This window comes from Salmo trutta, chromosome 25 (assembly GCF_901001165.1).
Source record: "Salmo trutta chromosome 25, fSalTru1.1, whole genome shotgun sequence".
NCBI classification, from domain to species: domain Eukaryota; kingdom Metazoa; phylum Chordata; class Actinopteri; order Salmoniformes; family Salmonidae; genus Salmo; species Salmo trutta.
In genome coordinates, this window is record NC_042981.1 from 42,352,504 (window position 1) to 42,365,775 (window position 13,272).

Genomic DNA, 13,272 nt, shown 5'->3' on the forward strand with positions numbered 1-13,272 from the left:
TTGCTGTTGTTCTGGGATTGATATGCACCAAAGTACGTTAATCTCTAGGAGACAACGCATCTCCTTGCTGAGTGGTATGACGGCTGCGTGGTCCCATGGTGTTTATACTTGCGTACTATTGTTTGTACAGATGAACGTGGTACCTTCAGGCGTTTGGAAATTGCTCCCAAGGATGAACCAGACTTGTGGAGGTCTACAAATGTTTGGCTGATTTCTTTTGATTTTCCCATGATGTCAAGCAAGAGACACTGAGTTTGAAGGTAGGCCTTGAAATACATCCACAGGTACATCTCCAATTGACTCAAATGATGTCAATTAGCCTATCAGAAGCTTCTAAAGCCATGACATAATTTTCTGGAATTTTCCAAGCTGTTTAAAGACACAGTCAACTTACTGTATGTAAACTTCTGACCCACTGGAATTGTGATACAGTGAATTATAAGTGAAATAATCTGTCTGTAAACAATGGTTGGAAAAATTACTTGTGTCATGCACAAAGTAGATGTGCTAACCGACTTGCCAAAACTATAGTTTGTTAACAAGATATTTGTGGAGTGGTTGAAAAATGAGTAATGACTCCAACCTAAGTGTATGTAAACTTCCGAGTTCAGCTGTGTGTATGTATGTGAATATATATATATATATATAATCAAATGTTATTTGTCACGTGCTGAATACAACAGGTGTAGACCTGTTTACTTACAAGCGCTTAACTCTTTAAAACTTCATTGTTGGTTTTCTTTTTACTAAATAAACTAAAGTAGAAAAATGCAATAATAATAATAATACTTTATTATTATTAACACAATAAAATGACAATAACGGTACAACAATCGGTCCTGGTACCGAGTAAATGTGCCGGGGTACAGGTTAGTCGAGGTAATTTCTACATTTAGGTAGGGGTAAAGTGACTATGCATAGATAATAAACAGTTAGTAGCAGCAGTGTAAAAACAAAGTGGGGTGGGGTGTCAATGCAAATAGTCCGGGTGGCCATTTGATTAATTGTTCAGCAGCTTTGTGGCTTGGAGCCTGTTAAGGAGCCTTTTAGACCTAGACTTGGTTCTCCGGTACCGCTTGCCGTGCGGTAGGAGAGAGAAAACAGTCACTGACTTTGGGCCTTCCTCTGACACTGCCTAGTATATAGGTCCTGGATGGCAGGAAGCTTGGCCCCAGTGATGTACTGGGCTGTACGCACTACCCTCTGTAGCGCCTTACGGTCGAATGTCGAGCAGTTGCCATAGCAGGTGGTGATGCAACCGGCCATGATGCTCTCAATGGTACAGCTGTAGAACTGTTTGAGGATCTAGGGACCCATGCCAAATCTTTTCAGTCTCCTGTGTGGGGAAAAAGTGTTGTCGTGCCCTCTTCACGACTTTCTTGGTGTGTTTGGACCATGATAGTTTGTTGGTGATGTGGACACCAAGGAACACCCGCTCTACTACAGCCCTGTTGATGTGAATGGGGGCGTGTTCGGCCCTTCATTTCCTGTGGTCCACTATCAGCTCCTTTGTCTTGCTAACGTTGAGGGAGAGGTTGTTGTCCTGGCACCACACTGCTAGCCCTCTGACCTCCTCCCTATAGGTTGTCTCATCGTTGTCTGTTATAAAAAAAATAATACATATATGAAATAAAAATAATATACACAGTAGCAGTCAAAGGGTTAAACAAAAGTGTTAAACAAATCTACATTTATTTGATATTTGAGATTCTTCAAAGTAGCCACCCTTTGCCTTGACAGCTTTGCAGACTGTGAATTTTCATTTTTTTCATTTTTAATACGTACATTTGAAATATGTTCTAAAAATCTGTTTTTGCTTTGTCATTATAGGGTATTGTGTGTCGATATATTTTTTCAAATCCATTTTAGAGTATGGCAGTAACATAACAAAATGTGGAAAAAGTCAAGGGGTCTGAATACTTACCGAATGCACCGTATATATTAATAATAATGTATGCCATTTAGCTGACAGTTTTTATCCAAAGCCACTAACAGTCGTGTGTGCGTACATTGTTTCCCGCATAGGTGTCCCCAGCGGGAATCGAACCCACGTGGACATAGTGGAAATAATAATGCTAAGGTTGATTTGTGTCTTTGTGGACAGAGTGTTACAGTGAGACAGAGTCAGAAGATGAGGGGTCTTCTCCTTCTCCACACAGACATAAGATCTACACGGTGAGGAGAACCACACACACAAACACATGCATTGTTTCTGTCTTTTTGTGTTTTGATGTCAGTCTTATTCTGCACTGTACTATTCTTTTTTTTATTTGATTGTTTATTGCTGCGCTTGTCTCTTGTTACTTGCCAGGCCATCATCGTACCGGTAAAATAACAATTTGTTCTTAACCGACTCAGTTTTTTCTCGCCAGATGACATGCTCAGGAAGAACTCTTGGCTCTAGGAATGTCTGTTTCTGCTCTCGTTCTCTCTCCCTCTCTCGCTCCCTCTAACCCTTTCCCACCTCTCTACCTCTCTCTCCGTCCTTCCCTACATCCACTCATAAAAAAAAATCAAGTGATGTTCCATTTAAATCTAATGTGTTGTGTTTGATGGACACCAGAAAACTCTGTCCAACACACTGCCTCGGGCCAGGAAGGACAAGGACAAGGGAAAGGACAAGGGCAAGGACAGGGGCAAGGACAAAGATAAGAAGGACAAGATGCACGTTCCTGGTCCACCCACAGGGCGCAGCAGAAGCCCAGGTACTGTATGGTAGAGTGCAGCACTTCTGTTTCACCACAAAGTGGAATAAGAGAGTCGTATTGGCCTATAGGGGGTTCCATTGATGGATCCGGTTTAATTTCTACCAGATGGCACCAATGTTCTGGGGGCTTCGCCAGCTTCATCATGGCTGTTGTCTGCCTGTCTCTCCCCAGTGTCTTCAAATTGTGCCACCAGCGATTCTAGAATGTGTTTATTTGTCTGGCTCCTTTGTGTCATGATATCTAATCAGCCCCCCCCTCCTTCTCAATAAGTTGTATTGGCGTCGAAAGCATGAAAAAATACAATGCCAAAAGTGAATTACAACAACATATTCTCTCATGCTCAGTGCATGCTAGGAGTGTTTTGTAGTTGACAGGTGGTGTGGAGGGTTCTGTCCTTCCTTATTTTCTTGATTCTTTCCATGGTCATTTCTTAAAAAAAAAAAATAGTTTGTATATATATATATATATATATATATATATATGGTGGAGGGTTAACACACTGTTAGTTTAGCGTACCCACAGTTCCCCCCCCCCCCAAAGTTAGGCAGGAAGAGGATGGAATTTTAGTTTCCTGGGGTTTTGAATGGTGTGGTGTGCGCGATGGCCTCGCGGCCTAGCACGGAGGAGACACTGTCATTACGGCCTGGAATCAGGTGTGTTCCTGAGGATGGAGTTAAGGTGGATAAGGTTCTGCTCACGGTCGGTGAACAGGTAGGAGCTGAATTTATACATTCCGCATCCAGAATGAACAAAGCTGTGGTTGTGTTCATGAAAAGAGTACATTTGGTGGGTAGGCTGATTGCTAGTGGAATATTTGTAAGGGATGTGTTGGTGCCAATTTCACTCCTTCGACTAGGGGGGTAGTTGCGAATATGCTAATGTTTATTACAGATGATCTAATCCTGAAAAAGATGAGTTGGTTTGGTAAGTTTGCTAGCGGTTTTCATGTACTGTCGGCAGGTTTTCAGGCAGATGCCGTCAAGCATGCTGTTTTGTTCCGGAGGCAAGTGTTCATGTTTCTGAATAAGAATTAGCAACAGTTAAATGTGAATTTTAAAGTGAGGCATGGAGAGGGGCTCTACGCGGGGTTTGCCAGCACAGATAGTCTGCGGTGCTTTAAGTGTGGAGATTTGGGGGCATAAGAGCTTTGCGTGCCCACATAAAGGCCGTAGACGAGGTGAGTGTACAAGCGCCAGTGGGGAAAATTGAGGTCAACATGTATGGGTCCTTGAGATGCAGAGGCTGGGCCTAGTCATGCTATAGATTGTGGTGAGGTGTAGATGAGGCTGGGTCTAGTCAGGCTATAGATTGTGGTGTATCTGAGGCTTGGTCTAGTCATGCTATGGATGGTGGTGTAGATGAGGCTGGGCCTAGTCAGGTTATACTAGTGGATGAGGAGAGTATAGTGGGGAATGGCATGCGACTAGGGGCGGTGGAGGAGGGTGTCAAGCGGAAGAGGGAAAAAGGGGGAGAAGAAAGGTGGGAGTGGAGACCCTGGTGTGGTCAATGGCACTAAGGAACCTTTGCCTGGTGCTGGGGTGGAGGCCCCGACGAGAGAAAGGGCAGGTGGTCAAGATGGGAGATGAGGAGGAGGAGGAAGAAGGTGAGTCTGATGAAGAGGACGAAGAGGAGGCTTTCTTTTCAGACTCCTCCTCAATGGGTACGGAGTTGACAGCCATTCAGGCAGAGGGGTCAAAGTACACAGTGAAGGAACTGTCAAGGTTCATGAATGAGACTAAAGGGAAAAAGGTTCATCTTGAAGTTTTTTTTGCGATCCGGGAAAGTTTGTAAGATCAGTACAACACGCTATGAGAAATGAGGGGCGTGGTGTCCTCTCACCCAGGAAACGTTTTAGGTTGAGGAAGTGGGTCACAATCGTGCTTAAGGGTCTACCTTTAGATGCTGTTGAGATAAATGTTTTTTTCTGGCACCGGGGCTTTTTGAGCTTTGCTATTGGCCTCTTTCTTTGCTGGCTTTTCTCCCACTTCTTATGGAGACTCTTCGGGTAGGCTCGCTCAATATAAATGGCACCACAGATGCGGGAAAGAGGAGTCTGTTGGGTGAATATGTAAAACAAAAAAAAAGTACAAGTGTTGGTTCTGCAGGAGACTTATAGTGAGGTGGTGAATGAAATCGATTGGGGGGCTCTGGTGGAAAGGGTCAAGTGTACTGAGCCATGGAACAAATGGTGGTAGTCCTTTTTGCACCGGGTCTGGCTGTGAAAATGTGCTCCTCCAATGGAGGTGTGTAGGGGTAGACTGCTTGTAGTAAAAGCAGAAATTAACAACAGGGGTTTTGTCCTTATTAATATGTATGCACTTAACACAGGGAGAGAGAGGGGGCGTCTGTTTGGGTGTCTTAGACAGGAACTCTCACAGGTAGCGCCTGAGGAGATGCTGGTGGTCGGCGGGGACTGGAACTTTTCCGAAAGAGAGAAATGGGGTGGAGCCTCCTTCAGCCTCAGTGGGGGTGTTAAGGGACATCATTAAGCAGTTTGACCTAGTGGATGTTTGGAGAACTAGACATCCCAACACAAGCCAGTATACATGGGTGAAGGTTTTTGGGGCTAGGGTGAGTGCAGCCTGACTTGATCGCTTTTACATGTCCAGGAATCAGAGCAATAGGCTGTTGGGCGCTACCATTCTCCCAGTGGGGTTTTCCGATCATCATATAACCATGGCTCGGCTGTCTATTTCACCAGAGTCTTTGAGTCAATGGTGGGATGTGGGAAAAGTCCAAATTCAGCTTTTCTGTCAACAGTATTCAGCTCTCTCATCTTCAGAGGCTAGGAGAGTATTGGGGGAACTCGAGTGTAGTATCAGTGAAGTGGAGGTAGAGCTGGTGGGGCCTCCAGGCTAATTTAGCTGAATTATGGGACCTAGGCAGTTTTTTTCCAGGTTAAAGCAAAGGTAGTAAGAGCTAGCTTTCTCCATGCTCAAGTAGATGGATGCTCCCAGCTCCTACTTCTTTGGTTTGAAAAGACAGAGCGGCGAAGCCAAAGGTATGCATTGTCTGCGGATGTCGGATGGGCGGGTGACCTCTGGTGTGGGAGATGCGGGAGCGGACTGTGGAGTTTTATATCGTTCTATAGGGCAGAACTGTGTCATCCTATATGTGCTCAGGTTTTGTTTGCAGAACTCCCTAAGCTCTCTCTGGCACAGAGGGATGAAATGGACATTCCCCTGTTGTCCCATGAACTGACAGAGCCCAGTTGTTGCCCCCCAGCCGTGCACTGGGGGTCGATGGACTCACAGTGGAGTTTTATAAAAAGGTCTGGGGAATAATTGGACTGGACTTCTTTTGCGTGTTGCGTGGGTGTTCTTTTGCGTGGGATTTGCAGTGGGGTTGTGAAGGGCTTTAACATTTTGGGGGTGTACCTGAGCTCGGAGAGGTGGGTCAAGAAGAACTGGGAGGGGCTGTCAACAGGCAGTGGTGTCAAGACTGGCCAGGTGGAGAACTTGTTGGACTTTAACACTCCGAGCCTGTGGGAGTTTGTCTTTGTGAGAGGTTGGGGGTGGAGTTCACTGTCGGGATGTTTATAATGGGGTACATTCATTTGAATAAAGAAAAGGCCAAATGTGTGTTGTTGAATTTTCTGTTTGCTCTGGCAAAGTTGGCTATTTGGCTAACAAGGAGGAACAGGGTCAAAGGTGGGGCGATAACAGACCTTTTATTATTATTTAATGAGTTCTATAAAATCATTTTAAAAATTGTGTCGGGGAAGCCATCTGTATAGCTGGGGAAGAGGGGTTGGATATACGGTTGTAGAAGGGGTGAGGTTTTGGATATAGTGATGTGTGATTTTGTTTGGTATCGTGAGGTAGAGGGCAAGGTGAGTATGCAGCACAGGGGATATTTGTTTTTTAAAGAGGGGTGGAGGGTGGGGTGGTACAGTTTTAATGAAATGAGGATGTATCATTAAAGAAAGACAAAGTGTCTCTCTCTCTCTACATCTCTCTCTCTACATCTCTCTCTACATATCTCTCTCTACATATCTCTCTCTACATCTCTATCTCTCTCTACATCTCTATCTCTCTCTACATCTCTATCTCTCTCTACATCTCTCTACTCCCATTCCCCCCTCCCACCAGGAGCTCCGGAGGATGAGATGGGCGTGCTGTTCCACCGGCTGAATGAGGGCGGCGTGTCCCTGATCGGCAGCGACAAGCTCACAACTCACGACCACTTCCGCAAGTCCTTCATCCGGCGCAACAAGAACCCGGTCATCAACGAGAAGGCCCACGCGCTCCGCGTGCTGCAGAGCACCCTCAAGGTTCGGGTCGACCCTCAGAGCTCAGAGCCTCTTTAGCTAAGCAGTGTCCGCTGGACTTGACCTACATCGCTACTTATGTGTACTCCTTATTTGAACGCTTTTGTATAAGCGCCCTATGTGGGATTATATCCACAAGTAGTCTCACTTTTGACCGTATGCTCTTAATGTTGTCTTCATTTGTTCTCTTTCATACAATCGAGCGTTCACTCCACGTAGTGTGGCCTTCGATCTATGTTGTTTTCTAAATTGTGTTGTCTTTGAAAGATCTCTTTCCACAATTGGTTTTCCCCATGACCTAGAATGTTGTGAAAGGAACAGTTATAGCAGCAGGAAAAACTCATGGCCCCAGTTCACGTAGCCAGGGAAAACTCCTGGCCCTAGTTATAGTGTACTAATAAAAACATTTAATTTACTATTGTGATGCAAAAATGTGAATGACCCCATCTGTTCTGAATGTGCTTCTAGGATAAAGAGGCGGAGCTCCAAGTCATTAACAAGGTCCTGGAGGACTCTGACCTGACGTCACAAAAGTACCGCCAGTGGAAAGAACATAACGAAGACCTTCAGCTGGTGATCGAGAAACTGGCTGTCCAACGGGCTAAAGCTGTTCCCAAGGCAAGGGCGGGGCATAAAGAGGACCAGGACACACCCCCCGAAGCGTCGCCCGGGAAGCAGGTCGCTGTGGAGACGGGGGGTGTGTGTGGATTGAGCCTTAGTGACGGGGAGATGCTGGTGGATGCGGAGCCGTTGTTGTCAAGCCCGGTGAAGAATGTGGGTGACTTGGATGTAGAGCCACAGTCGGAACACTCATCGACTGCTGAGAGCAGCACAGACAAACAGAGCAGCAACACAGCCGACGTAGCTAGTCAAGCTAGCCCAGATAATTACTTCTACATATGAGACACCAATGGACTGATCTGATGATGGTCTTTCTAGTTTCCATCAGTGATTATTATCAGGGCCTGGTGTTTTTCCCAACCACATGACCTAAGCAGGGAAAAACTCATGACTCTAGTTACAGCTGTGATATCTTCCAGGAGATTTTTCTGCTCAGTAAAAAGTGTGGCCCCTCAGGATTTTTGCTTGGTTTATGTTGATATAGGAAAGACGGCTTTGTCTATCCAAACCTGAATTCGGTATTCATATAACAAAAAAAAATAACAATTTTGCCAAGTATCACTCTATTGATAGATATATATACTGTATTCATGGGATATTATGGGCTGTCTTAGTTTTCTACTATTGCATTATTATTGCAGATTTTAAAGGACATTTTACAGGTAAATTATATTTGTATGTGCTTTATGCCTGTTATGTACATAGAATTTTAAATGTCATGTAACAAGATGTATTGGCGTTTTTAAACTTAGATTGTATGTATTTTTGCACAGAATAAGGTCCGATCTTGCCACGTTATGAAAGTTGTTATTATAGATCCAAGACAATTATTAATTTTAATCTGAGGTTAACATTGAAGACGGTTCCAAGATGTGTTCCCAAGTGTGTGTGCATACGTGCGTGTTTTCAGCTGGGTTTGTCCAATGCATCTTGAATACACTGATGGTACAAAACATTAGGAACACCTTCCTACTATTGAGTTGCACCCCCTTTTGCCCTCAGAACAGCCTCAATTCTTCGGCATGGACTTTACAAGGTGTCGAAAGCTGGCCCGTGTTGACTCCAATGCTTCCCACGGTTGTCAAGTTGGCTGGATGTCCTTTGAGTGCTGGACCATTCTTGATACACACTGGGAAACTGTTGGGTGTGAAAACCCCAGCAGCATTGCTGTTCTTGACATTGGTAGTAGGTGCGCCTGGCACCTACTACCATACCCTGTTCAAAGGCACTTAAATATTTTGCGCATTCACCCTCTGAATGGCACACATACACAATCCATGTCTCAATTGTCTTGAGGCTTAAAAATCCTTCTTTACCCTGTTTCCTCCCCTTCATCTGAAGTGTATTTAACAAGTGACATCAATAAGGGATCATAGCTTTCACCTGGATTCACCTGATCAGTCCATGTCCTAATGTTTTGTACATTCAGTGTAAATTGATTCAATATATTCTGATTGAGCAATAGTGATCCTCACTGGTGACTGAGCAAGCGAATGCTGTAAAGAACAAATGATGAACGCATACATTTGCTAAACGTTTAATGATGTCATTCAAGTAGCCATTGTCCTACACTCTTAGAACAAAAGGGTTATTTTGCTGTCTCCATAGGAGAACCCATTTTGGTTCCAGGGAGAAAGAACCCTTTTTGGTTTCAGGTAGAACCCTTTTGGGTTCCATGTAGAACCCTCTGTGGAAAAGGTTCTACATTGATCCAAAAACAGTTCTACCTGTAACCAAAAAGGGTTCTTCAAAGGGTCAAAGACCATCTTCAGTCCATCTACACGCACAGTTACTCGTAAACCTCTGTGTCCTGCTTGTTCTTCAGCTGTGAGCAGGTACAGGAGGGACGTCTCGGCCGAATCTTGAAGCTGAGCATCAGCGCCGTTCCACCCAGCACCTGTACACATCCCCCCCCCCCCCACCCAGACAAGGAGACCGACCCGGCCGGGTGCAGAGTAAGCTTGGGGCAGCCTATGATGAGGTCTGTGGGGGGTGTCTGCTCCAGCTGTGTGTGTTATGATGTCCTATGTGATGATGAAACTGTCAATAAAATGGCATTACAATTATTGATGAAATGTGTATTGATATTTGTCTTGTGGAAACTGGGACTTTTGTTTTGCATTCACTGCTGAAAAAAGTGATGAGAAAAGTGTTGACAAGGTTGTGGTAAAACTCTCAAATTGTATTTGTCACATTCTTTGTAAACGACAGGTGTAGACTAACAGTGGAATGCTTACTTATGGGCTTTTCCCAACAATGCATAAGAAAAAAAAGGTAATACCATGAGGAATAAATACACAATGAGTAACTTGGCTGTATAGACAGGGTATTTGCTAAGAATTTGCATGATAACAGAGGGCACCTACTGATAATTACTTTGGAAATCAACACAATTGGGAACAACATTGTTACCTCCAGTATCAAATGGTGCCTACTTGTTTTTGGTAATCAACCTCAAACAAACAAGCAGTTAATAGGTTGTTGCTGTATACAATATTACCATGTAATTTATCAGTAAATATATTGAACTGAATATCAACGTAACATGAAAAGTGTTGGTCCCATGTTTCATGACCTGAAATAAAAGATCCCAGAAATTTTACATACACACAAAAATCTGAATTCTCTCAAATTGTGTGCACAAATTTGTTTATATCCCTTTTAGTGAGCATTTTATCCTTTGCCAAGATAATCCATCCACCTGACCAGTATTGCATATCAAGAAGCTGATTAAACAACATGATCATTGCACAGGTGCACCTTGTGCTGGGGACAATAAAATGTCACTCTAAAATGTGCAGTTTTGTCACAATGCTACAGATGTCTTTTTACGTTTTGAGGGAGCATGGAAATGGCATGCTGACTGCAGGAATGTCCACCAGAGCTGTTTCCACAGAATTTAATGTTCATTCCTCTACCATAAGTCTCCAATGTCGTTTTAGAGAATTTGGCAGTACGTCCAACTGGCCTCACAACCGTAGACCACGTGTAAAGACCTTCACGTATGGGTTCTTCATCTGTGGGATCGTCTGAGACCAGCCACCCGGACAGCTGAGGAAACAGGAGTATTTCTGTCTGTAATAAAGCCCCTTTGTGGGGAAGACCTAACCCAGGCCCACCCATGGCTGTGCCCCTGCCCAGTCATGTGAAATCCATAGATGAGGGCCTATTGAATTTATTTCAATTGACTGATTTCCTTACATGAACTGTATATCTTTGTTCAGTAAACATTTCTGTGCTGTAAGAGAATTTATCACTGACAGGTTTGAATATTGTTTAGTTCCCTACGTTTCCTCCTCAAATAGTTCTCTAAGACACTCGCTGCCATGCAGTGGTGTAGTCCAGGGTTTTCCAACTTTGTTCTGGTACCCCCCTGGGTGCATGTTTACATTTTTTTCTCTAGCACTACACAGCTGATTTAAAAAAATCTAAGCTTGATGATGAGTTGGTTATTTGAATCGGCTGTTGGGGCAAAATCCGAAACGTGGCCCCAGGAAAGTTTCTAAAATGCCAAAATGCTCAGTGGTTTCATAGACAGAGATAGAAATATCCATTCTAAATTTAGAAAGAGGTGAAATAATAGATGCAACAACTATCATGGGTTGCTAAAATGACTAGGATAATGCAATGAAAGAAAGACAATGAAAGAAAGTTCATTTGAAAACCAATAGAACCGAATAGCCATATGAGGAAGTCTTTCAAATAATTGGATTAGTGTTTCTATGGTGGGATTTTGGCTATAGTCTACTTTGCAGCAAGGTAAGACATGCCTCATAATATGAAGTAAAACATCCAGGTTTCAAACAATTAAGAAACAGGACAAATATAGCGATGATAATGATAGACCTAACCATCTTCTGGTAGATGGAAAAGCTTTCCAAAACGTTCTGAATTAAATATTAACTAGCTACAAAGTAGCATATGCCTTCCTGGCAGAATGATATCATGATTATTTGCATCAATCTTTGGCCACTTGTTTTGCAAACTCCATCTCGTGCATAGCCGCGGGAAGTAAGGGTGCTGAGGGTGCTGCAGCACCCCCTGAAAAATCAAATATAATTTTTTTTAAATGTAAATGCTCATGTGTGCTACACAAACAACAGCACAGTTGAATTAAAGGGTAACTACACCAAAAAATCTAGTAAATGTATTGGATTCTTCCCAGACCTCAAAAGTGGTCTCCCTGATGTGGTTTAACTTTGAGAGCGAAAACCTGAACAATTTTGAAAATCAGAAACCTGTGGATTTCTGACTCAGTTGACAGCTTCATTTATCTATCTCAATAAAAGGCCCACTATTAGCCAATTTGCACAGTATAGATTAGGTTGGCTTGACTGTGAAAGACCAATATGGGATTTATAATTTTAGGTCATCCAGAGTGTATGTCACTGTTATAGAATTTTTAACATGGGGCGCCTTTCCTTCGCCGGGTGGGCCGTTTGGAAAATTGTTGGCAAAATTAGAGTATACCCACTTCTCCAGGCACCACTACACCACTGCTGTGATGGTTACCTCCCTGACAAAAACTTGTAAATGTCATTGGACAGGACGGGTGCCAGTGTGTGTGTGTATGAATTTTGATCAGCAATGTGTTTGGGTTTTTATTGGCACTTCTTCCTCATTGTGTGAATTGGCAAAAGGACCTTTGTGCTGGGCCAAGAACACAAATATTAAGATAAAGGTGGTAGCGCATATCTTTACAAACCCACCCGTTCCATGTGCACTTAAACATATTTCATTAATAATTACCCTCTTTGCAGGTTTCAAAACAGGATGTCCGTATAGGGCTCAATTAACTAGGCTACAATACTTCACAGCCTGTTGAAAGTTAGCCTATTATTAGTTTTCTTTATCGTTAGTCCCTGAAGGCAGCTTGTGCTTAGAGGATTACATAGCATTTACACTATACAAGCGGCACTCGCCTAGCCATGCTAGCCTCGCCATCATGCGGGTACCAAGCAAGCTAAGTAGTGCTACATATCAACAGCCGTTGTCAGCCAGTCCAGTAGGACGTTATGGTGAGCTTTGATTGGTCACTCGCGATATTGCGGAGGATTTGAATACAGTTCTGCTTTCCCCAACTTTAGTCCCGCCCTGTTCAGCTCCCTCGCTCATGCTCGCATCGCTCAATGGGCCCGCCCACTCCGCTTCTCTCACTTTCCTTCCATTGAAAGTGAATGGCTTCCGATGTTTCACCGTGCATTGGCACTTCCTAGTGTAAATGGCCCGTTACACAGCAGGACCTGTAAACATAAAGCATCTCAGAGTAGGAGTACTGCTCTATGATAAGGTCCCGGTGGTCTGAACGTCTACTGTAAACTGATCCTAGATTTGCACTACATGCTTTATGAATACAGGGCCAGGAATCTAGGTGTAGCCTAATCTAAGTAGGGCTTATAATTGTAAGTACATGCTAGATTCTTCCAAGGTCTTGTCACATGTTTCAAAGAAATATCTATGACCCATTCTGTTTCAGTGGGGCATATTTTGAAATCACTTTTCTCGCAATGGATATGGATTTCTGTGTCCCATAGGTCAGTGATGTGAGTTCTTCAGATATTTGCAATCTGTGCATTGCAATTTCTTGTGGAAAGACGCATTTAACACAACTGGTATTGTAGGACATGGGATGCAATAAGTCCACCACAGGAGTGCACAGGTTTTTCAACACTA

General features: G+C 43.6%; 1 protein-coding gene across 1 annotated transcript in view; it reads left to right on the plus strand.

Moving 5' to 3' along the window:
* The window catches only part of LOC115162587 (connector enhancer of kinase suppressor of ras 2), an 88,305-nt gene extending 80,163 nt beyond the window's left edge, over positions 1 to 8,142 (plus strand). The window contains exons 18-21 of the mRNA XM_029714039.1: positions 2,105 to 2,175; positions 2,564 to 2,705; positions 6,800 to 6,981; positions 7,447 to 8,142. Of these exons, the coding sequence (XP_029569899.1) occupies positions 2,105 to 2,175; positions 2,564 to 2,705; positions 6,800 to 6,981; positions 7,447 to 7,881 (830 nt within the window). The 3' untranslated portion in view covers positions 7,882 to 8,142. The remainder of the gene's footprint in view (positions 1 to 2,104; positions 2,176 to 2,563; positions 2,706 to 6,799; positions 6,982 to 7,446) is intronic.
* The last annotated feature ends 5,130 nt before the right edge of the window (positions 8,143 to 13,272 follow it).